Source organism: Bipolaris sorokiniana (genome assembly GCF_000338995.1).
Source record: "Bipolaris sorokiniana ND90Pr unplaced genomic scaffold COCSAscaffold_14, whole genome shotgun sequence".
NCBI lineage: Eukaryota > Fungi > Ascomycota > Dothideomycetes > Pleosporales > Pleosporaceae > Bipolaris > Bipolaris sorokiniana.
In genome coordinates, this window is record NW_006911908.1 from 65163 (window position 1) to 87589 (window position 22427).

The 22427-nt window shown below is 50.4% G+C and overlaps 8 protein-coding genes across 8 annotated transcripts; 5 read left to right on the top strand and 3 right to left on the bottom strand.

The window, feature by feature from the left end:
- Positions 1-4: 4 nt before the first annotated feature.
- Positions 5-1797, top strand: COCSADRAFT_98352 (uncharacterized protein; the record flags this gene model as incomplete). The annotated part of the gene is made up of 6 exons (XM_007705497.1): positions 5-38; positions 91-315; positions 411-494; positions 551-922; positions 973-1001; positions 1063-1797. 6 exons carry the CDS (start codon positions 5-7, stop codon positions 1795-1797), a joined length of 1479 nt encoding a protein of 492 aa, XP_007703687.1.
- Positions 1798-2657: 860 nt separating this feature from the next.
- On the top strand, positions 2658-3985 carry COCSADRAFT_98584 (uncharacterized protein; the record flags this gene model as incomplete). The annotated part of the gene is made up of 3 exons (XM_007705498.1): positions 2658-2780; positions 2854-3182; positions 3235-3985. The coding sequence occupies 3 exons, from the start codon at positions 2658-2660 to the stop codon at positions 3983-3985; spliced, it is 1203 nt and encodes a 400-aa protein (XP_007703688.1).
- A 184-nt stretch (positions 3986-4169) lies between these two features.
- COCSADRAFT_98651 (uncharacterized protein) lies at positions 4170-5036 on the bottom strand (the record flags this gene model as incomplete). Its single annotated transcript, XM_007705499.1, has 4 exons — positions 4170-4195; positions 4271-4432; positions 4560-4731; positions 4938-5036. 4 exons carry the CDS (start codon positions 5034-5036, stop codon positions 4170-4172), a joined length of 459 nt encoding a protein of 152 aa, XP_007703689.1.
- Positions 5037-6598: 1562 nt separating this feature from the next.
- On the top strand, positions 6599-7929 carry COCSADRAFT_150015 (uncharacterized protein). The gene is made up of 2 exons (XM_007705500.1): positions 6599-7439; positions 7493-7929. Exons 1-2 carry the CDS (start codon positions 6832-6834, stop codon positions 7494-7496), a joined length of 612 nt encoding a protein of 203 aa, XP_007703690.1. The 5' UTR covers positions 6599-6831; the 3' UTR covers positions 7497-7929.
- A 423-nt stretch (positions 7930-8352) lies between these two features.
- COCSADRAFT_124944 (uncharacterized protein) lies at positions 8353-11412 on the top strand. The gene is made up of 3 exons (XM_007705501.1): positions 8353-8990; positions 9069-9788; positions 9849-11412. The coding sequence occupies exons 1-3, from the start codon at positions 8366-8368 to the stop codon at positions 10946-10948; spliced, it is 2445 nt and encodes an 814-aa protein (XP_007703691.1). The 5' UTR covers positions 8353-8365; the 3' UTR covers positions 10949-11412.
- Positions 11413-13595: 2183 nt separating this feature from the next.
- Positions 13596-15565, top strand: COCSADRAFT_241201 (uncharacterized protein). The gene is made up of 2 exons (XM_007705502.1): positions 13596-14034; positions 14084-15565. The coding sequence occupies exons 1-2, from the start codon at positions 13715-13717 to the stop codon at positions 15474-15476; spliced, it is 1713 nt and encodes a 570-aa protein (XP_007703692.1). The 5' UTR covers positions 13596-13714; the 3' UTR covers positions 15477-15565.
- Positions 15566-15773: 208 nt separating this feature from the next.
- On the bottom strand, positions 15774-16645 carry COCSADRAFT_124950 (uncharacterized protein). The gene is made up of 2 exons (XM_007705503.1): positions 16474-16645; positions 15774-16426 (listed from the first exon to the last, which is right to left on the bottom strand). The coding sequence occupies exons 1-2, from the start codon at positions 16520-16522 to the stop codon at positions 15996-15998; spliced, it is 480 nt and encodes a 159-aa protein (XP_007703693.1). The 5' UTR covers positions 16523-16645; the 3' UTR covers positions 15774-15995.
- Positions 16646-18266: 1621 nt separating this feature from the next.
- COCSADRAFT_39949 (uncharacterized protein) lies at positions 18267-21350 on the bottom strand. Its single transcript, XM_007705383.1, has 2 exons — positions 21079-21350; positions 18267-21020 (listed from the first exon to the last, which is right to left on the bottom strand). The coding sequence occupies exons 1-2, from the start codon at positions 21124-21126 to the stop codon at positions 18756-18758; spliced, it is 2313 nt and encodes a 770-aa protein (XP_007703573.1). The 5' UTR covers positions 21127-21350; the 3' UTR covers positions 18267-18755.
- Positions 21351-22427: the final 1077 nt, after the last annotated feature.

A 22427-nucleotide genomic window follows, 5' to 3' on the forward strand; every position in this document is an offset into this window, starting at 1 on the left:
TTCAATGACTGCCGACGAGAAGCGGCTGGCCGAGATGGGTATAAATCGCTCGATACATGAACATTGAAACAAACCACTAAGAAACTATAGGCCACGTCCAGGAATTAGAACGGCATTTCTCAAAACTATCGTTGATAGGACTCGCCTCCACCACGACCATATCATGGACAGGACTTGGTTTGGGCATTGTTACCGAGATCAATGCTGGAGGGCCCGGTGCAATCATCTATGGATTCATTTTAGTCACCATCTTGCAATGCTTCCTTGGTGCTTCGCTCGCGGAGTTTGTGTCAAGCTATCCCACTGAAGGAGGAAGTAAGTTGCGCGGTGAATATGATTGAGATTTTTGCTCAACGCTAGCATTACTCTAGCTCACAATATTTTCGCATATATTCTGACAAGATTTCTAGTGTACCACTGGATCGCCGCAGTCGCGCCTCGAAACCAGGCTCTTTTCCTCAGTTTTCTAACGGGCTGGTTCACAGTCTGCGGCTGTAGGTTGTCCTCGCATATCATCTACTCGACATGTGCCTGATTTATTTCATTCTAGGGATCTTCACCACAGCATCAACCAACTTGATCTATGCTCAAACATTAGGCGCTCTGATAGCCCTTTACCACCCTGACATGACTGTAAAGACATGGGAAATATTCGTCATCTACCAAGGGTTGAACTTGATGACCGCTTCAGTTGTACTTTTTGGCAACAAGGTCATTCCAAGCCTAAACAAATTCTCCCTGTTCTATCTACAAATCGGATGGCTTGTTGTCCTTACCACCGTTGTAGCATGTGCGCCAACATACCAGAGCCCCGAGTTTGTCTTCCGCACCTGGATAAACAACACAGGCTGGGAAAACAACGTGATTGCTTTTGCTGTCGGCTTGGTCAATCCTTTATACAGTCTTGGTGGACTTGATGGCGGTGAGTACCTGTGTACATGTTTATTTAGATTCCGAATTGACAAGATTCAGTAACGCACATCACTGAAGAAATGCCAAATGTAAGTCTGCACATGACAACCTTCCATTAAATTGAGTAAGCAAGGCTGAACATATCGCTAGCCCTCGCGTAACGCGCCATTAGCCATCATGATAACGCTCATCATTGCATTTTGTACCGGCATTAGCTACTTGATTGCGTTGATGTTCAGCGTCCAAGACTACAGCGCACTCGCAACCACGAACACTGGTCTTCCTTTGGCAGAGCTCTTCCGTCAAGCGACACAATCTGCGGGGGGTGCATTCGGCCTTACATTCATACTCTTCATCGCACTGGGCCCGTGTGTCATATCCTCTCAACTTTCCACTTCCAGAGTCCTTTGGGCCTTTGCTCGAGATGGGGCTATTCCTTGGTCAGCGACATGGGCACGCGTTAGCTCACGCTTTGGCATACCATTCAATTCGCAGCTCTTGGTGGCAGCCGCGAATGCAGCGCTGGGGTGTCTTTACCTTGGCAGTTCGACCGCTTTCAACGCCATGCTAGGATCTGCAGTCACTGTTAATAACATCGCCTATTACATACCCATATTGACAAACCTACTGACCGGTAGGCGAAACATGTACAAGGGTGTCTTTCACATGGGGAGCTTCGGTTTTGTGGTTAACATTGTGACCATATGCTGGCTTACGTTCGCCATCATTTTCTTTAGCTTTCCTTATTCCATGCCTGTTCAGGTCGCGAGTATGAACTACACTTGTGTTGTAGTTGGCTCCCTGCCCATTTTAATAGTTACCTGGTGGTTCTGGATTCGAAAGACCTATAAAGAGAAGATGTCGCGAACAAATAGATGGGAATGATTTCAAAACAAGAAAATCTGAAGAGGGTTGAACATGGGAACTCTGCTACCGAGGCTCAGAGTTGGTATTCGGGGCTTGAGATACTCTCGCATGCAACAGACGAGGTTTTCAAAGCTTCAAAGCTCTGATGACAAGTATAGGGATATCTTTTTGCCCCAGGGAGGCTGATAGCATGGCGATCAATATATGCTTTACTACATACTATTTTGAGTAGATGGGATGGCTATAAACGGTAATCAGGAATTCTACAGTGATTGCGAAAATGACATGTGGCAAAGACGAAGCTCCGATCATGAACACTCATGGCTGGCTACTGCTTGGAGCGTGCGAGGATAGGAAGAAGAAGACAGATGCCAGTCCTTAGAATTGTCGCGTTCATGACTTTAACTGTTTGTAACTATCTGTTCGGCGTATAGTGTATCAGATGATTGTTCTTAGAAAAGAATGTGAGGTCACAAGCCAACCTGCCGGGATTGGGTATCAGCAAAAGAGCCATATTCATATTATATCAAAATGTCTATAGTAGGACATACCGTTGCTATGAGGAGTTTTGAGATGTGCGCCCATGTGGCCTTATCTTGGCATGACGCAGCGCCTCGGTCGGACGCCCGAAAATAATTTGGCGGGGCAGAGGGTACAAGGAATACATGCTGCGCAACATACTCTGCTGCTTTGTAGCACCGCCACGTCAGTCGTACGCCACTACTACATCAGCAGTGACCAGAGCTTCTCACTTCGCTGTCTTCAAAATAGGACGAAAACGCAAAGCCCACCGCCAGCAGGCGCAGCAGGATAAGCTGTGGCGCAACGGGGAGAAAGGTCGCAAAGGCAAAGGCAAAGACAAAGGCAAACACGGCAAGATGGGACAAGACGAGTCGAGAGTAGTCGATCCGGATGCGCCGCCGCAGACACTCAAGGCGCGTACTGTGGACGCTCTCGCGCAGTACATCAAGGCTGGCAATGCCCAAAAAATCGTCGTCATGGTAAGTGTAGACTGGACGCGACGCGACGCGACGCAGGCTTGTCCAGAAGACGCTCGCTCACCATGAAGAAAAGACAGGAGCAGGCATTAGTACCTCAGCAGGCATACCAGACTTCCGATCGCCCGATACAGGTCTCTACGCAAACCTCGCGCGCCTGAACCTGCCCTACCCTGAAGCCGTCTTCGACATTGGCTTCTTTCGCAACAACCCAGAGCCATTCTATGCCCTCGCACAGGAACTCTATCCTGGTAAATTCAGACCGACCATAACGCACTCATTCATAAATCTGCTGCATCAGAAGGGGCTCCTACTCAAGCTCTTCACCCAGAATATTGACTGTCTTGAGCGTGAGGCAGGAGTCCCGGGTGATAAAATCATAGAGGCGCATGGCAGTTTTGCGACGTACGATATCGTCTAGCATACAGACCGAGAGCTATATACTAACGCGTCTTAGGCAACGCTGCATCGAGTGCAAAAAGCCATATCCCGACGAGCGCATGAAAGAAGCCATCCACAACAAGTCGGTACCGCACTGCATCGACATCTCCTGCAACGGCCTCGTCAAACCCGACATTGTCTTCTTCGGCGAGCAACTTCCTTCTGCCTTCTTTGAGAACCGCGATCTCCCTGCCGAGGCTGACCTTTGCATAGTCATGGGCACATCACTCTCCGTCCATCCTTTCGCGTCGTTACCACAGCTCTGCGAAAACAAGACACCACGGCTGCTCATAAACTCGGAAAGAGTTGGCGACCTGGGTACGAGGGCAGATGACGTGTTGTTACTAGAAGACTGCGATAGCGGTGTGAGGAAGCTGGCTGAAGCGTGCGGATGGCTAGATGATCTAGAAGCGCTTTGGGCTACAACGGCACTCACTGACGATCCGGCAGTGCCGAAGGAACAAGTGAAAAAGAGCCGAGACGAACTCTTAGAAGACGAGATCGAGAAGCTTACCAGAGATGTTGATGACAATTTAAGCCTGAGCAAAGCTCAGCATGAGTGGCTTAAAAACCACGTGGATAATAAATTGGCAAGAAAAGAAGAAGATGAATCAGCGGACCAAGGGGGTGAGAAGTCTGGTCTACAGCCGCCAACCGATCCAAACTCAAAGATACTGGCGCCAGTGGCGAGTCCCAGGGATACGAACTCAGATCCTGGGGGTGGGCTGGGACATGTTTTTCCACATATCAAGAAGCCCTCGCTCTAATTGATCGTACGAATGGATAAATGATGCTACATGTGGATTTTTTGTGTTAGAAATAAAAGGATATAACTATAGAATCATTGGTAATGGACGATATTCAGCCTGGAACTCGAGCAGCCACCGCACAGCTGATATGTTAGGTGCGAAGACAATTCAATTGTGACATCGGTGCATATATTGGCCGCGTTTAGTAGTTTGTTGTTTGCCGATCATCTGCATGTTATGGTCAGTTTCTTTTAGCCCCAATCCTACAGTAGCATAAGGAAGACACGTAATCTTGAAACTTACAGTTTGCACCCATTGCCTTTCTCAACTTGAGCGTCACAGCCTCAGCATCCAAATCCTTCTTGTCACCCGTCTGGATCTCGACGGCATACGTCCTGATAACCTGCTTGACCTGTCCACTCTGGAAGCTCATTTTGGCTTTGCGCATGACTTTTGTATGGGGGCCTATCACACCGAATGATATCAACGTTTCCATCTTGCTAGTAAAAAGTCTTGAAGTTGAGGATTCGGAAGCAGGGTTGACCGTCAAGATCGAGTTCGAAGAAAACGAAATGTTATAATAGACACATACCTTGCCATACCACAAAAGCAAACTTGACGCGTTCACTGTACTCGTCGTTTCCCAGCTTCATTCGCACATATGCATACGCTGCCTCGTCGTCTTCGAGACTCTCTGTCATCTCAGCAATCTCGCCTGTACCTGTGGCTGCCAGCTTCAGGTTGTCTGAAGTAGCGGAAGCATACTGCCCTAGCATATTAGCGCTTTGAATAAAAAATATGTCTCGGAAGAAATGGAGCAGGGCTTGCTAAGGGTGTCTCGTGACAAGCTTCCCAGAGCATTGGAGGAACAGAGACGAGGTTTGAAGGTACTCTGCATCAGCTGGTCCTGCCAAACGCGTAGCATAATAAATACAGCAGTTGGTTCGGGGTTGGAAAGCTTGTCACGTACCTTCAGGATGAGCCACGTCGTGTCCGATTTGTCCGACCGCACATCTTCGTATGCCTGTGCGATATCAGGGTCGTTGAGAATATCAGCTGCAGGCGGCATCGTCACTAGGCTATATACCAATCTGAGGAGGTTTTGACTATGCGATCGAGGGAGACCTGAGCAAAAGAAGCCGTGTTCGACAGGGATAGGAAAGGTCACGAAGGGGGAAAAGGATGAGGAAGTTGGGGATCCAGGGTCGCGAAGCTAACTACGGCTAGTGCGGGGCTTTAGGCTTGACTTAGTGGGGGGACAATTCAGCCAATGAGACGGCGGGAGGTGGAGGTTCCTGGGTCCTTTTGAGCCGCTGGCGGTGTGGGGTGTACAATGTGTCTTTTGTCCAGCTCACCAACCATCGTACACCTTAGGAAGCAGCGGAATCTGCATGCTGAATAGCCGTTATCGAAGAGTTTGAGCTATCATTGATCTACTAGTCATATGAAAGCATGTCAGTGTCTAGGTGACCGATTCAGGTCATGGCACTACCCGTGCCCCAGCAGTGCAAAACATGTAATCAATGGTGTAGCATTCCAAGCTCGCTTTGCGGTGAAAAGGGCCGGTTCCCGCAGAAGGGAACACGATGGTTCTTGTTGAAATTCTAGACTACATCTCGCAGGAACATTTGCTGGCATCAGTCGTTCGGTCAGTCCATGCTTGGGTTTGACGTGGCTGACAACGTGACGCCGTTGCACGTTAGTGCCTTTCCCCATGCATCTGGGGTAGAGCTCTATTATCAGGAACAAAAGATTGGAAGAACTGTATTATTCCCATAGGTGCAAATAAAATGAAGAGACCAAGGGCGAGTACACGGCGTGCGTGGACGGTTGAAACGAGGTTGAACAAGCCTCTCCGACGTGTGCTGTGATACTGGGTCGGAATTCATATTATAACCAGTTGAGAGTGAGGACGCATGCATGCCGAAGTTGACGTGCGTTGGTATATAGCTTGCCGATCGCGAGTACACACTTACTACTATCGTCCATGTGGTTGGCTTGTTAGCGAGCATTGTTCTTGCGCCGGGCTGGCAGATGGAAGCAGTCATCACGTGAGGCCGCGACAAGCCGTCTATGGCTTCGGCGGGTTGCAGTAAGTAGAGTAGAGTAGATGCAGGAAAATAAGTCGAGACTGAAAAAAACCAGCGAAGCAGAAGCGAGGAGGCAGGGAAATAATGATGAAATCAATTGCCATTGGCGTATTTGGAGGCGGGAGGGGGCGGCAAGGTCCCAGCCAGGTACGAGGCTCGAAAGGAGCAGGTGCTATGGGCGCACGCGCAACCCCGCGGAGCTTTTGTTGATGGTCCGCATTGCCCATCGCATTGCGCCAACATGACAACTGATGATTACAGAGCTACCAAATACCAGGGGGATGCCAGCTTGTTGTGATGAGATATTTCCGAGAATTGGCAGAGACATGGTGTTGTGTCGACCGCGCGTTGGTTGCTGTTGCTGTTGCTGTTGCTGTTGCTGTTGCTGTTGTTGTTGTTGTTCATGGTGGTGTTGAGTCGGCGTGGGCAGCCTCCCTATTATTGGGCCCAGCCACCACTATACATCCATGGGAAACCGCGGAATTGCATCATTTCGTCGTAGTCGGTCAGCCCAACGCCGTCTCAAATCTCCAGGCGTAGCCCTGCTTTCTTTTTGCATCCTCTCCCCGAAACCAAATTCCCCACCTCTGGCCAATTTGCATCTCCCTCCTTGTCGCTCTCTGCTACCGCCGTGCAATCGCTGGCTGATCTACATCCCCCCACAACCAACGCCGGCTTCTCCGGTCAACTACACCCACACAAACTCGTGTTCCCCCAGACAACCAAACACATCCCGAGTGCAGCACGACAAACCTCGCACCACCAATTCTCACAATGCCGGCCTTTCGCCAGCACTTGGACGCCGTCGCGGCGCAAATAGACAGAATAGCTCCCCGTGACGCCATCCTCACGCCCCGGCAGCCTCTCGTGGACGCGCCTGCAATCGCCTTCGATGCGCCCAACGCAGCACTACTGGCCAAGCGGCAGAACGTGATATATACACAACAAGGCATAATACCTACCTACTACGATCTCTCTGGGCCAGAGCCTGGCACCGTTGTCGGTATTGTCCTTGGTAGTGTTGCTGGCTTTCTCCTCATATGTTGGTTGCTGCAAACACTCGTCAATGGCTCGCGATCGGCCGGCACCACGACCGCAATGGCTGGAGAGGAGGAAATTGTAGTGCGCAGACCGCGGCGCAACTCACATGGTGGTCGGTCATCACGCCGCCGCTCCGAAGTACGCGAAGTTAGTAGGAGCCCGCGGACGTCCGGCGCCCGGTCGCAGATCATTGTCGAAGAGAGACGGCAGCCAGTAAGGGCAAGGAGCATCGTTGTTGAAGACAGACATCGCGTGCCTGGCGATAATGTAGTCGAGGTCATCGAAGAACACGAGGATTATCGTGAGCGAAGAGGAAGCCGAAGAAGTGGCCCTGGCTATCGGTGAGTAGCAAAAGGTCTACTTCAAGCTGCATGGTGTATACTAACATGCCCAGATAAGCCGATACTAGCTAGCATGCCTTGCTTTCTCCCTTGCCTAGATATAACCTCCTACCACGGATTGTATCATATGCAATCGCCTCCTTCCGACACACCACTAATACCCAGCAAATACGTCTTTTCATTTCGCTCTTCTTACTCTCATATCCCTCGGTCAGTTGTTGCTGGGTTCTTTCTGGTCTTATACCATAATACGGCCATTCTCCTGGCTTTAGGCGTTTTGGTAGCAAGGTCGGCATGTAGTGCATAACGAGTTTGGAATGACGAGGTATATATGAGCCACGCGTTACGTTTAGTCATGTACGTCTCTAGTTTGGATGCTTTGAGAAAAGACAGTCGAATTCACTCCATGTTTGTAATTGTATAGTCGGCGATGCGCAAACAAACATCCGAACATCACACGTGAACACGATTCCAGACATGCTAAAACAGCAAAATACTAGACCAGAGCATCCATGCGGGTCGAGATTAGGTATAACCGGGGTACTCGTGCCACTCGGAAAATAAAACGCAGTCTTGAGGATGACTTACTTTTTCAAGCTCTGCCGATGTGCATGTACAAGTTCAGGAGAGGTCACGCTTGCGAGATACTATTGCAGTGAGGCATCAGATGAACGTGTCGCATGTTACGAATGCTCTCTATCTTGTGTGAGATGTGAGAAGGATTATCCTTACATCTTCTTTAGGATCTGTGGGTAGGACGACTATTCAACTACTAGCTTCCCCATAAGGCGTACTTGACATGCGCCTACCCTCTTTCAGTTAGCTCTGGACTTTCCCTAGCCTGTGCCTTTGACACATCTCAATTGCCCGGCTCCCCATGTCCCCCTCAATCATTACCCCGCCGTTATACCAGAACTACTGTTACCATGGATAAAGAATCTAGGATCTGTACGGGTGATCTAGGCTTGTTTTTCTCCTACCAAGAAAGCCACGTCGAAATGGACCAAATGCTTGACGATGGTAGTTTCGCTGACCTATCCGAAGCGTTGAAAGCGGTGAACGCTGCACCGTCCTATTTCAACGACCAATATATTACGGAACAAACATTTCGAGTTTCTTCAAACAACTCAACTGCCTCCTCGTCGCCTTTTACGCCAGGAACTTCTGTCTTAAGACCCAAGCTCGGCAGTCGTTTTTCGAGAGAAGTCATCCGAACTTTGAAAGATTGGCTTGCAGTTCATCATCAACATCCATATCCAAACGAGAATGAGATGCTTGCCCTGCAAAATAGAACTGGGCTTAATAAAGCCCAACTGACTAACTGGTTTGCAAACGCGCGAAGAAGGGGGAAAGTGCAAAGCGTGCGTCCAGGATCACCCCAAGCCCGTGAAAAGCCCACATCGCCCATAGACATAATTCACAGGCCAGGCACTCCAGCGATAAGAAATTCTCATGGTTACAAAGATCCGATGCAGCGTTGGGTAGAGTCGCCGCCTGAACATGAACCTGCCGCTGCAAGTGATATTGCTCGCGCCATGGCTTCTACCTCTCGTGAGTTCTTCTCAAACGCGAGCACCCACTTTACGGCTGCTGCTTGATGTGACTAGTGCTTATTTAAACTAGGTGAAGATGTTACAGGAGATATTGACCACGTCCAATCGTGGCAATCGCCGTATGCAAGATCGTCGGCAAGTAGTACCAGAACGTCGCAGTCGAGTGAGTTCTCAGGCCACTGCTCTTCAGGCTCCCAGACGTCACTAAAGATGCGCCGTGCGCCACGCAAGAAACGAGGGAGCAGGCGGCGTCGGCTGGAGAAAGAAACTGTCACAACGCCATTGCTCATGCCCTACCAGTGTACATTCTGTACAGAGGTGTTTAGAACCAAGTACGATTGGCAACGGCACGAGAAATCACTTCATCTGCCACTTGAAAGATGGATATGTGGGCTTTATGGCCCTCGCTCTACCAAAGAGACCACTGATGAGCCATGCTGTGTCTTCTGTGGAGCTGTCACACCAGACGATGCGCATGTTGAAGCTCATCATTACTCGGCGTGTCAAGAACGCAACCTTCGCGAAAGGACATTCCACCGAAAAGATCACCTAGTTCAGCATTTGCGATTAGTTCATGGTGTTGAGTTTTCAGAGTGGTCAATGGCTTCCTGGATGCTGCCTATACCTGACGTTCGGTCAAGATGCGGATTCTGCGGCATAACGATGAAGACTTGGCTAGAAAGAACTGATCATCTCGCAGATCACTTCAAGTCTGGCACAACCATGGCCAGTTGGCAAGGAGACTGGGGCTTTGATAGTTTTATCGAGCCTTTGCTAGAGACAGCAATGCCCCCAGGTAGAAAGAATACCCATCTTACCACGGCTTATCTTTAGACGTCAACTAACGGCTGGGCAGATCTTATTGAATGGGAAAGAGGCACATTGATACCTATGAAAGGAAGCGATCCATCGTGGGGCACGCCGCCCAACGCTTATGAGCTGCTCAAGGTCGAGACGGAGTTCTTCATTCAGCGATATTTTGATGAAAATGGACACCTGCCTGATAATGATGCTATCCAACTCGAGGCTTGTCGCATCATCTTTGCTGCCGAGACGACCTCTGGCACAAACTCACAGGGAACGGAAAAACGGCATAGAGTTTCTTGGCTGCGAGATCTTGTCATGTCATCTCCAGCATTGACTGAGCGTGCTAGGTTCCAGCCTGTGCGATCAGCTCGTGAGAGCAGGCATTTCCCGTTGAGGATCAATGCTAAAGGTCATCTATTCGAGCATTGCCCTATGGAGGCGCGGCTTATCAGTTTCGTCATGGACCAAACGGCGGCGGGCCTTGTGCCTCATGATGCACAGCTGCATAACGAAGCATGCCAGATTGTGAGGCAGATGGAACAAGAGACGACTACACCCTCCGACGTATTTGCCAACTGGGTCGTAAAGGGCATCTACTCAGCAGCAAATTGGCTTGCGAATTTCAAGCAACGAGCAGCGATACTTGATGTATCTAGCACTACCGGTGCTCTCTCAAGTAACGTAACTGATACTTGGTGCGCCCCTTTGTGGGCACAGCCACTTCATACAAATGCTTTGGAATTGGGACTAGACACAACGGATCCACCCCAGGAGACGTATGACTTCTTCAAGTCATTGCCGGCGTTCTTAGATGGTCCCCCCGCTATACCTTCATCAACCACTCAGTCTGACAGTTACGGCCGAGTTCGAACGCTGCTCCCCGATGATGCCAACTTTTACCGTATCTTCGACAGCGATATGAGACGCTGGGCCGCTTCCACGCTTTCGCCCAAGAACCCGAATTGCCATATGCCATCTGACGAAGAGATACAACACCAGGCGCGTTGGATCATGTACGATAGCGACGACCAATGGAACCAGACTCCTGCAGATTTCCCGGTTTGGTTGTCGCGATTCAAGAAAGAAGTTGGTATCACGACAGATTTCGAAGTCGTTGACCCCAAGGAGTTGGTAACGCCAGGGAAATGAACATACCTCGATGTCTTCAAGGAGAATGAAGTCATTAATTCCAATCGCGATAGCCGGATAACAAAGATGATACTGATATTTTGTGGTCATTTTATGGACGAGACCTTTGAACCGAGACTCAAACCTCACCTAATTTGGGAGTTGATGCGCACTAGATATGCCAGAGAGGTGACTAGGGGTTGTAGCATGTTAGTCTGAGTGGGTACGCGGGCTTGAGTCTTCAGCCCTCGGAATCCTGAACCGCCCCTATTTTCGGCATTCTATGTCGCCTTCACTCTATTCCTATATCCGAAGATTAGAATATTACTGTCTTCCTGCCTTCGTCCCCTCCAAGAACAGTGTGGAAACCGGATGCCCTCAAATGCGGAGTAGTATCCAAGCCGATAACTGTTCAGATCCGATTCGTTATAAGTCTGCGCACAGACGCAATGTCGGTAGTACAAAGAGTGCATGGAAGAGTGGACGGCTTGCGATGCTTGCGACCATCTCCTAATTACGTAGCGTCGCTTGGCAATGACTAGTCCGCATTACCCCAGAGGCTCTTTCTCCACACTCCATACTGCTCCATTCAAATCGCCAGCCCAAGAGGGTAAACCTTGCCCATACTTGTCTGCAAAAGTAGTAGATCTTTGACTGATAGGAGAGGATTTCCACAGCACATGTACCTCATCTCGTATTTTGACGGCCATATGCATTCAACTGCTTTCTAACAAGAGTGCAAGATTCACAGCACAGCGGCTCTCACTGGGGTTGGCCTGAGCTTTACCCAAAACAGGATGCCACCCGACAAGCGGGAACTTTTTGCGATGAGCGACGCAAGCATATAGTAAAATGAATTCCAGGAGGTGGCTGTTTAGGCAAATAGAACGGCTGTCGGCTTTACCGTTACGAGACCATAGCATTCATTGGTTGATCGGCGCCTCCCTTTCGTTGCACATCTCCACATACGGGAGAATTACGTCCGAAGCAGTTTGTATAAGAGTCTTTGCTCCCCATGGGGGACTGCAACTGTTTGGCAGTCCTAGAATTCCGGCCAAATGTCGTTGACAAAACAGACGGAGTGTTTGGCGGTCCTGTCGCACGTGATACTGGGAATAAGAACATCTATTTGTGGTATAGATTTCTGTCACGCCATGGTATGTTCTGAATGTTGCTGACATTCAACCCACGCTCACAAGTCCCCCGCCATTCGACTCCGCGATTACGCACGTGAAAGCTGAGCTGACCATCACAGTAATATCTGGAGACATGCCGTATGGGGCACTCCACCTCTGTACGATAGCTGTCATTCCACACTGTCGTACCTGTTTCCTGGTACCCCCTCGGTCTCCCGAACATTATCCGGCCTCAAAATTTGCTCCAGGGGCCACGTCCTGGATATCGGCACTGCTCACGATACTCGCCCCGCCATGCGCTCACTAGACTCCACCACGGCCCTCTTTTTCTTGAAATCTTCAGGGACCTTGATCGAGATTTTCCTGAATTGTGAAGCGATGCAGGACGCTAGCGCTGCAACCTCGGAGTCGGAGATGAAGTTTTCATCATACGTCGGCCAAGACCGGCGCACGTCAGGACAACCACGAAACGCAGTGGCACACTCACAACGAAGCTGATGGGCTTTCCAGGAAATCCATGTTTCGCGGGTGCAGTAACAATCCCCGCCATTGTCGGACGTACCCTATTGTGTGCCGTGGAACACACAGTACACCTTTCTAGGACTGCTGACCATGGGCAAGGACACTAATCGAGACATGATGCGAAGAAATCGGCAGTTACACCTGATGCAGTAGTTTGACTACATGAGTCGCATAAAACGCATATCTTTCAGTCGAACCACTTTTTGGTGCACTCCTGGGCTTCCGAATCCGACCACCCAGCATTCAACAAAGCCTTGAGGCTCTGCGGCAACCATCCGTGCCGCCACGTCCGTGCACGCAGTTCGCCTGCACCACGTTATGTCATCGGAGCCACTTGTTCGCCTTGTCGACATCGCAGACGCGTCTATACCCTGGTACAAACTGCAAATTCAATCGCCTAATCTGTCCATTGGTCGAATGTCGGATGTACGACGGTCATTCATATGCGTACATGCATGGTCGCGAGGACTTCATGGTTCTTCTGACCCTCGCTGTTCCTCCTGTCTACAAAGTTACGGTAGATGTTTAATTACTATTCCGTCTTTCTTGTTACTTAAAGAGTGCCGCGGGATTCAATGACCGTATCATTCGGGCGCTAATTGCAAACGAAAAAAAAACATTGTTCAGGTGCAACAACGTCGGTGGGCCGATCAAAACGCTATCAACGTCCGTGCGTTATGGCGTGCAACTGCTGTCCGATGTTGAGCGGTTCAGAAATTTCGCAGTCGGCAGACCTCCGCCTAAGGTGCTCTTGTGAGAGGTTGCCCCATGGTCAGCTCCAACCTGACATTGCGATGTCATCATTCGCCCCGTCCTCCCCGGGCTCGTGCGAGCATGTCCCCTTTCCCCTCCATGCTTAGGGCTTCTGGAAAAAGTTGGTCTTGTGGACATGCGGATGAAACTGGCACTGGGTCTCCACTGCCAATAGACCCTATGTGGAAACCCCGTCTCCGCGTAGTTTCGCTATATATACGGTACAACGTCCCCCTCGAAATCCACACTGGTCTCCTCTTCTCCAGCTTCTCTCCAGCTCAGCCTCCGTGAGAAGTACACCCCACGCTGCGGACCAGCTAATTCCTAGTCTACCACATTTCCCTTATATATCTTTAATCAATCATCGCCCGCCAGGATGGTCTTGTCGCGTTTCTTCAATAAAAAGACTGCGGCTGATGGAGTGCCAGGAAAGGGCACTCCTGAAAGCGGCACTCCTGCTGGCACACCAGCCAGAGGCAACTCCGATGTTGCACAGCATGCAGCCATTGAGCCAAAAGGCCGAGTACCTGCTATTGCTGTTATTCTTGGTGCCGTTGCTAGTATCGGTGGCTTCATGTTCGGCTACGAGTCTGGACAAATTTCCGGTTTCCTTGCGATGGATGATTTCAAGGAACGTTTTGGCGAAGACGGCAAATTCTCTGCTGTGCGCCAAGGTGCCATTGTCGGTCTTCTGGCGTAAGTTTTAGCTCTGATGATGAAGTGAATACTTCTAACCATTAACCAGTGTCGGTACCCTCTTTGGATGCTTAGGCTCAGCTCCCCTTGCTGACACCTTCGGTCGTCGTCTTACCATCTCCGGTTCCGCCTTCTTCTACATCATCGGTGTGATCATTGAAATCACCAGCAAGAACGTCTGGGTACAGTTTGCAATGGGTCGATTTACCGCTGGTCTCGGTATCGGAGCTCTTTCGACCGTCGTGCCCATGTACCAATCCGAGTCTATTCCCAAGCGAATTCGCGGCGCTACCGTTTCCTCTTACCAACTCTTCATCACCCTTGGTATCTGGACCGCGTACATGGTCAACTACGGCACTGAGAAGAGCTACATCAACAGCGCCCAATGGCGTATTCCCAACGGTCTTTCCGCTCTCTGGGCTATTCTTCTTGGTACCACCATCTTGCTCCTGCCAGAGTCCCCTCGCTACGCATACCGCAAAGGCAACGTTGAGGATGCTCGCGCAAACATGGCCCGCTTGAACGGTGTCGACCCTCACAGCCCCTTTATCGATGCTGAGATTGCCGAAATTCAGGAGAAACTTGAGGCTGAAGCAGCTGGTGGCGACCACCCATGGCACGAAATCTTTACCGGCCCTCGCATGCTGTACCGTACTCTACTCGGAATGGTTCTCCAGGCCGGTCAGCAACTTACCGGCGCCAACTACTTCTTTTACTACGGCACAACTATTTTCGCCGCGACCGGTCTCAGCAATTCGTACGTCACCTCCATCATTCTCGGAACCGTCAACGTCGTTGCCACCATCGCTGGCCTCTGGATTGTCGAGAATGTCGGCCGCCGCAAGGCTATGATGGCCGGTGCTGCCTGGATGGCTGCTTGCCTCTTCATCTATTCCTTTATTGGCCACTACCAGCTTGACCACAACAACCCTCTCAGTACACCCCAAGCTGGAAACATCATGATTGTTTTCACCTGCCTTTTCATCGCAGCTTTCGCTACCACTTGGGGACCTCTTGTCTGGGCTATTGTCGGCGAGCTGTACCCTGCTCGCTACCGTGCTACTTGCATGGGTCTCGCTACTGCATCCAACTGGCTCTTCAACTTCATCATTTCCTTCTGCTCCACTCTGATTACCGACCGTATCGACTACTTCTACGGTCTCGTCTTCGCCGTCTCCCTCGTCATCCTCTTCTTCGTCGTGTATTTCTTCATGATCGAGACCAAGGGCCGCTCTCTCGAGGAAATTGATACCATGTACGTCTTGCACGTCAATCCTATCACTAGCAGCAAGTGGGACGCATCAACTCTACAGAAAGATGGTCTTGTTGACACGGACCGCCTGCACATGGGTCCTGGTGGCCGTACTTTCAGCAAGGCAGAACAGAGTGGTACCCACGGCGGTATCCTGGAGCCTGCGGAGAGGAATGAGATCCAGGTGTAAACAGTTTGAACCTTGGACATTAAGTGTTGCATTTTAATGGCGCTTGAGTGTTTTGTATATGCTTGATTAGCCCATAGAGGCTCTGGTGGGATTGGCATGGAAGAAATAATATGATACTTTTGTAATGATTTCGATGTGGGTTGAATGAACCAGGCTTTTTAGGCATTTTTAGCAGCATCAAATAAAATGACATGATTTAAGAGAAAAAAACAACCCATCTTCCAATGTTGTGTAATGTTTAAGCAAGTATTTCCTAGTGAACAGGGAGACAGGAACCTAGAAGCGAAAGTCACAGTCAGGGAAGATTGTTGTAATGATCTAGTATGAAATATCAAAAGTTTCTATATTCGATAAGAACTCACAACGCAATCAATTGCTCTCTGGTGAAACCCGAGCTGCTGAGACTAGACGTTTTGCAAACATTACCTAAGACTGCAGCTTCTGAAAAAACTTGAACGCATAATTGAATTATTCCAGGTATGTCTTGCTTTCACTGTTCCTGTATCGCCCAACTTACCTTCAGGACCTCGGATCCTTGGCCCCAATATCCTTACTCTCCTGCGCCCATCTCTCCCTTCCCTCTCCTGGCTTCACCACTTTGTCTTGAGCAGACTCAGCCTCAGGTTCCGCAGCCCACTTCTTGAGTACATCCAATCCCACGCTATTCAATGCCTTGATGTGTGTAGATTCCAGCTTGACCTTGGGAACCTCTCTGATTCCCTTTTCCGCTGCATTTTTCCACATGGAAGCTTCGAGGCAGAAGCGTTGGCCGGGGCCTACGCCGGCTTTTCGCAGGTCTGTTCCGTTGGAGGAGGAGAAGTCAAGGAAAGCGTTTGTTAGGATCGCGGCGACGGGATTGCTGCTGTCGCACATTCCTGCGTGGATGGAGGAGGGTAGGGAAGATGAGCCATTTCTTTCTGAGGAGTGCTTGTGCAGTGGCGCGTTGAGAACTATGAGGTGTCAGGTTGGAATTGAAGTGGTTTACGTGATGACGCACCATTCTTTTGCTTGACGTCAATAAATCCTTGCTCATTCTTTCCTGACATCTTAGCTGTCTAGTTATCCGATATTAATTGTTTTAGGAAGCTGAAGTCGAGTTCCGTGGAGCTTAGGGTGAATTGTAATGCAATCAAGTTCGAATATAGATTCAACACGAATTGGTGTGAGATGCTACAGCTGAAATTTAAACAAAACTTGAGCTCATTCAAATCATCCATGTATTCTACGTCTAACTACCTTTGCAAAATGCACTTCGTAAGAATGATGCTTTCATGACTTCCCTTGGCTCGTATCTTGACGTCAGTGACTGGAAAAAACGTTGAGAAGCCATTCCCACGCTTTGAATTATATGTGGGACATTGCACACGCAGAAAATCAAGTATCTTGAGTTACTGGCCCTCTAAAGCTCACTTTGTATGTGTCGTCGCAAACCTGGAGAAGAAGCAGTGGTATCAACGTCTGGGAGTGTATTGCGCTAGTTCCAATACGTACTAGCATGTATTTCCCTAACTTCGCCCTCTTCGACGAGCACTCCATATATCTTTACCGCCACACACCACACATGTGACACCCGATACCATGACAGTAGAAAAGCCGTGCACGCTATACCTCTTGACACACCGCCACCTGTCCATTCACATCGCCTCACACCAACTGCGCAACACGCCTTGGCGCGTCCATCCCATACTAGTAGGTGTTAACAAGTCGGTGATTGGCAAACACCGACATGCCGACCAGACTTGCACAGCACAGCCCCATCACGCACACATGGCCGGTTCATATCACGATGCAATAATCGGGCCATGAGGCTGTAGAGCCACGTCGGACAGAACCAACGAAGCGTACACGCGTTCACGTGTTCTTTTGCCGTCATTGATACCACACCATGTGTCGGAAGCGCCGATTTGAGCCAATGAAGCCGAAGAAAAAGAGTCGCTGGTATCTGGAAAGTAGAGTATTGCTCGAGTCAGCGTCGCGTTCGCCCTGTTACTTTCACCGATGCATGCAAAGAGAGATACCCGATTTGACTCAAAGGTTACGCCCATGCTGCCTGGCTCAAACCCCCCTATGTTCTCTTTAGGCAAATGAGCTACGTATGAGCATGCAGATCTGCCAAAACTTTAAGTATTGCTCATAAATGCTGTGGCGAGTCAGCAGAACGATTCGCAACCAAGATGAGTGATGATAGTAACGAAGCTAATTCCCAGTTTCCCTCCTTGGTTTTTCTCTCCCACGAGTGCTAGGAAGCCAGCTAGTATAGCATGTAACCATGAGAATACGACACCGGTCTCTTTACCTAATGTCACAACCTAGTCTCATTTATCAGCGGCTTACAAACCAAAAATATGGGAGTATGCACAAGGTCAATGCCTGCTTTTGTCCTTGCTGCTCAAAAATGAGGCAAAAGAAACGGCGCGGTGCTAGACTCCGAGGGAAAAAGTATGCTTGTGTACTTTACGCACTACGCTCAGCGCTGGTGAGAAATGTAACGTGCAGAACCTCTGTCCCTGGAGGAGGAAGAAGCAAACATGTAAACGGCGGCCACGCAACGTTCTTACTTCTTTTTTCCCTTCCAATATCCACGGCTTGGTCCCCCTCCATTCTATGTAGAAATTAACAAGTAAGCGATCTACGGATGTATAGAGTAACAACTACTTAACGACGGTGCAAGTCAATACGTAGTAATATAATTGTGGTTTATGATGGAAATGTGGCAATGACGGTCATTGCATCAGTAGAAAGCAAGGCTAACACGGATTTTTCTCATGGCCAAACTGTCAGAATGGTCACGAGGGATTTTGCGTCTTTAGTATCAATTGTCCGCCACCCTTGCTGACTATGGGTTGACCTCGTTGACTTGACCGCTGCTGCAGGTTAATCTAGCAGGACCTTGAGATGTACCGAGATGCGGGGTGTGGAAGAGCAAAAGGGAGAATTCCAGATGAGGGGTAGGTTGCACGCATAAGCATTAGTATGAGATATTTTTCTTCTTTTCGCTCTCGGCATGCACAATCGCTTGTGAGAAAGCACCGGACGAAGCTGCATGCTGCTTGCATATGTATGTAGTAGGCATGTATTGATGTCTGCTGCCCCGCTGTAGGTACTAGGCACATATTGTAGTGCGTCATCACAATGCACCTCTCCCGCCATCTACGGAATACCCAAAGAAAAAAGCACCTAGCTTCATGCAATGCAATGCAATCTGCATCTTTTCATCTTTATAATACAATGTCCGCGTGCATGGAGAATTCAAGAGCGTTAGTAGCCGAAACGCTATTGCTAACCCTGCAGCCGTTGGCGAATCTCGGCAACGACATTCCGGATGCGAGGCTCCTTGACTTTTTGCTCGGCACGGGTGACGGCATCGCCTATTTGAAGAATATCGCGGCCAGCCTCGCAAAAGTCGGGGCCAAGACACAGCAACGTACCAGTAGCCACAAGCGCACGGTAAACAGCTTCGGAGTCGGTAGCTGTGGTGAGAACCTTTGATAGATCGTCAAGGAGCGATAGCGCCCGGTCCGCATTATTCTCGTAATTCAGAAGCACCGAATAGTTAATGTATAGCGTAGTGAGCGCAATGATCAAGTTGCGGTTGGTAGAGGTGAGGAACGGCGACACCAAAGGATGTATGTTGTCAAACTCCTGGCTCGCAAGAAGTCTACCCTTCTCAGTCTGGAGCAGGTTGCTGAGACACCGTATTGCCATCATAGTGTTGTTCGGTAGAGAGGACCCAGTGAAGACACCTGATTCAATAAGGGCTGGTAGTAGGTTTTGCTCAGGTGACACAAGGAAAGCAGCTGGCTCCTCGAAGGCGAGGACTAGCCGCAGCAGATCGAGGGCGGGCAACCGCTTTTCTGCTGGCCATTGGGTCGCTGCTTTCAGGAGAAGCTCGACACCAGTGATGTCTATTCCCTTGCCGTTTCCCTTCTCAAGCGCACTGACAGTGGCACTGAGTTGCTCAATATCCGAAGGGTTCAGCGAGATGCCCTTTTGGCCATCATCAACTAGAGCTTGGTTGAACTCTGTGAGCTTTTTGAAGATAATTTTATGGTTTCCGGCCGTAATGGGAAGGTAATCCTTTTGCGGAAGTATTTTGGGTGGCGATGGTGCGGGCTGTGGTTGCGCGGGGACCTGATTAGCGTCTCCCGGGCGGTAGCGTGCATCTGAACCCCAGGGATCCGCGCCCTGCGCGCTACTTTGGCCTAGCGTTGCACCCTGTGTGTTTTGAATAATGAAGTTTGCGACTTGATCCAAGTAGGTGAGTGGTAGTTCGTTGTCTTCGATGAACTTGCGTGCAGCCTCATAATGGTTCTGGTTGAGATTGTATGGCAGTTTCAGTGGTGGCTTGCCATCTTCAATGTCAACGTCAAAGACATAGTCGTACTCTTTGCCGGCATGAGATATCTTGCGTCCACCGCTCCCAGCCGAATCAACTACAGTGCCAACATTCACCCATTGATTGGCGGCAGCTGACCACTGATATGCTGAAACATTCCCGTTCATCTCCTTGATCATCTGTACTTGGCCTTCCTTTGTGCCGGATCGCTGGGTAAGAAACTCGGGCCCGGGCAGCTGTTCCTTGTTGATGTTGCCTACAGTTTGTTGTGGAATTGCTGACCCTTTGACATCATCGAGGAACTGCTGGATCTCGGTTTCTGTGGCATAACGAGATTGGTCGCGGGTGAAGACACGTGCGAGTTTATCACTCGCACCTGTGACGATGTCCCCATTCTCTTTACACACGGCCACTGACCATACCGAGATGGCTGGGTGGGTAATAGTCTGTATACACTGGTTGTTTTCCCACACACGCACAGTCCGATCTTCACCGGCACTTACGATCCCACCGTTGGGGAGGACGGCAAGTGAGTAGATGAAGTTTTCATGGCCATGTAACTCCGCCACCTGCTTTCCAGTAATGGTCCATAGGCGGATGACGGCGTCATTACCTGCGGAGGCGAATTGAGCTCCCGAAGGGTGATCCGAAGGTAGTCGACAGAGAGCGCGTACGACTTCTGGCGCTTGGATCGAACGCACTGGCGATGTGCCGCCCGAGATGTTGTAGACGCGAATTTGATTGTCGGCGCATCCGGTGATGATGGTGTTCTCATCAAAGGCAAGAACAGCCCACACCGAGGCAGTGTGACCCTGCAGCACGGTAGACTCACCCCACTTGCCAACCTCCCACAAGCGGGCCTCCATGTCCCAGCTGCCACTCACGATATACCGACCATCTTCACTAACGTCGAGAGCGCAGACATTGTTGCCATGTCCTATCAGCAGGGCGTCGGCATCGGAATCGAGGGTCTTGGTGGGTGAGCGTACGTCGATGATTTGGTCTTTGCCGCCGGAAACGACGAGACCGTCGGGAAAGGAAGACGAGGGGGGAACAATGGCGAGCGAGTTGACAAACTCCTTGCCATGTGCCTTGATGGAGCTGTCCCAAACGGGTGGATTGGTTGATTGCTGTGTCCAAGCGCGTACTGTGAAGTCTCTCGAGGCGGAGAAGATGGAGGCGGGCGACGCGAAAGCTACACTTCGGACCTAGGGAGAGGGTTAGTGTGTCTGTGTGTAGGACGTGCACAGCCTAGGCTGGACTCACGTCGTCTTCATGGCCACGCAGGGTGGCTGATAGCTTGAAATCGGCCATGATAGAGCTGGGGCGGGGTTGCTCGAAGGGTGGGGGAGCTGGGCAACGGGGGCGAGGGTGGAAAGAAACAGGCGCTGGTCTGTCACGAAGCCTGTGCCTGCAACCAGGAAACACATGCGAATCCGAAGTACACACACACACACACAAAGACAACGGCACGTAGGGGTTGCGTTTCTGCGTGTCTGCGGTCAAGACCAACTGCTCGGCCATTGGCGTCCTCCTACTGGCGACGTCAGCCTTTGGCGAGGCGGCCGGCCCACTCACTCACCCTTCCCCCCGGTCACCCGTCGCCTGTCGCCGCTTCCCTCTCCCGCCCTTCTACTTTATGTTCGGCCGGCCTTGGCTTGGCAAACAACACACTTAACTCAACACCACACTTGACTCTGATCATCAACCACCAAATATTAATCCGTTAGACCATCGGTACTTTAATTCATTTACGGCTGAAGCCTGCTCGCACTCGTGCTGTTTCTCCGTGGCCTACCAATTGCGCACGCCTTTTTCTTCTCCTTCTCAGCTTGCCCTGATCGCCTAGCACCATCTAGACTGGCGATAGCGTTGCCACCACTGTATCCGATCAGATCATATCGCATCATATCTCTGTTCCGTTGGCTTGGGCGTGGCTTGCGGCTTGCGACACGTGGCCAATGCTCTGTCTGGACCTCTTCCGCGTGAAGTCTCGAACAGCAGTGCTTGGAGATGATGCAAGCGTCTACCAAGCTTGTACTTACAATACACATGCACTCAGTGACCATGCTCACGCTTGCTGCATCTCCGCTCCGAGCCTGCCATTGATCTGTTGCAAGTGGCATTGACCAACAGCACCCCAAGTCCTACTTGCAGACAGAAATGCATGTTGAATAGGGCAGCAGAGTCGACATGGGCATAATTTCTTCGTCTCCTGTTCATGGCAGGATGCAGCAACGTTTGAACTCCCCTTGGAGATGCACAAGTTGCAGCTGCACCAGCTGGGTCGCTGTGGCGCATCTCCAAAGAGGCACAATGCAGTATGGTGGAATGAGTCCAAAAGCTTCCTCTCTCTGCCATCTCCCATCGACTCCGCCACCCCGGTTCTTTGGCTCCACGGCCTCCATCGCGGAGGACGGCAATCGTGTTTCACCGACTGCAAGGAGTCAGTCAGTACCAGGGAGGCTTTGGTGCGCAAAGCAAATGATTGTGCATCGTCTTGCGCGTATTCCAGGTCATTTGCCTCTTGTCATGGTGCTCTGCCGCTCGTTTGGCCAGCCTCCATGTCCCCTGGGCCTTGCATGCGCTCATGCCGCCCTCAGACGTCGCCCTCA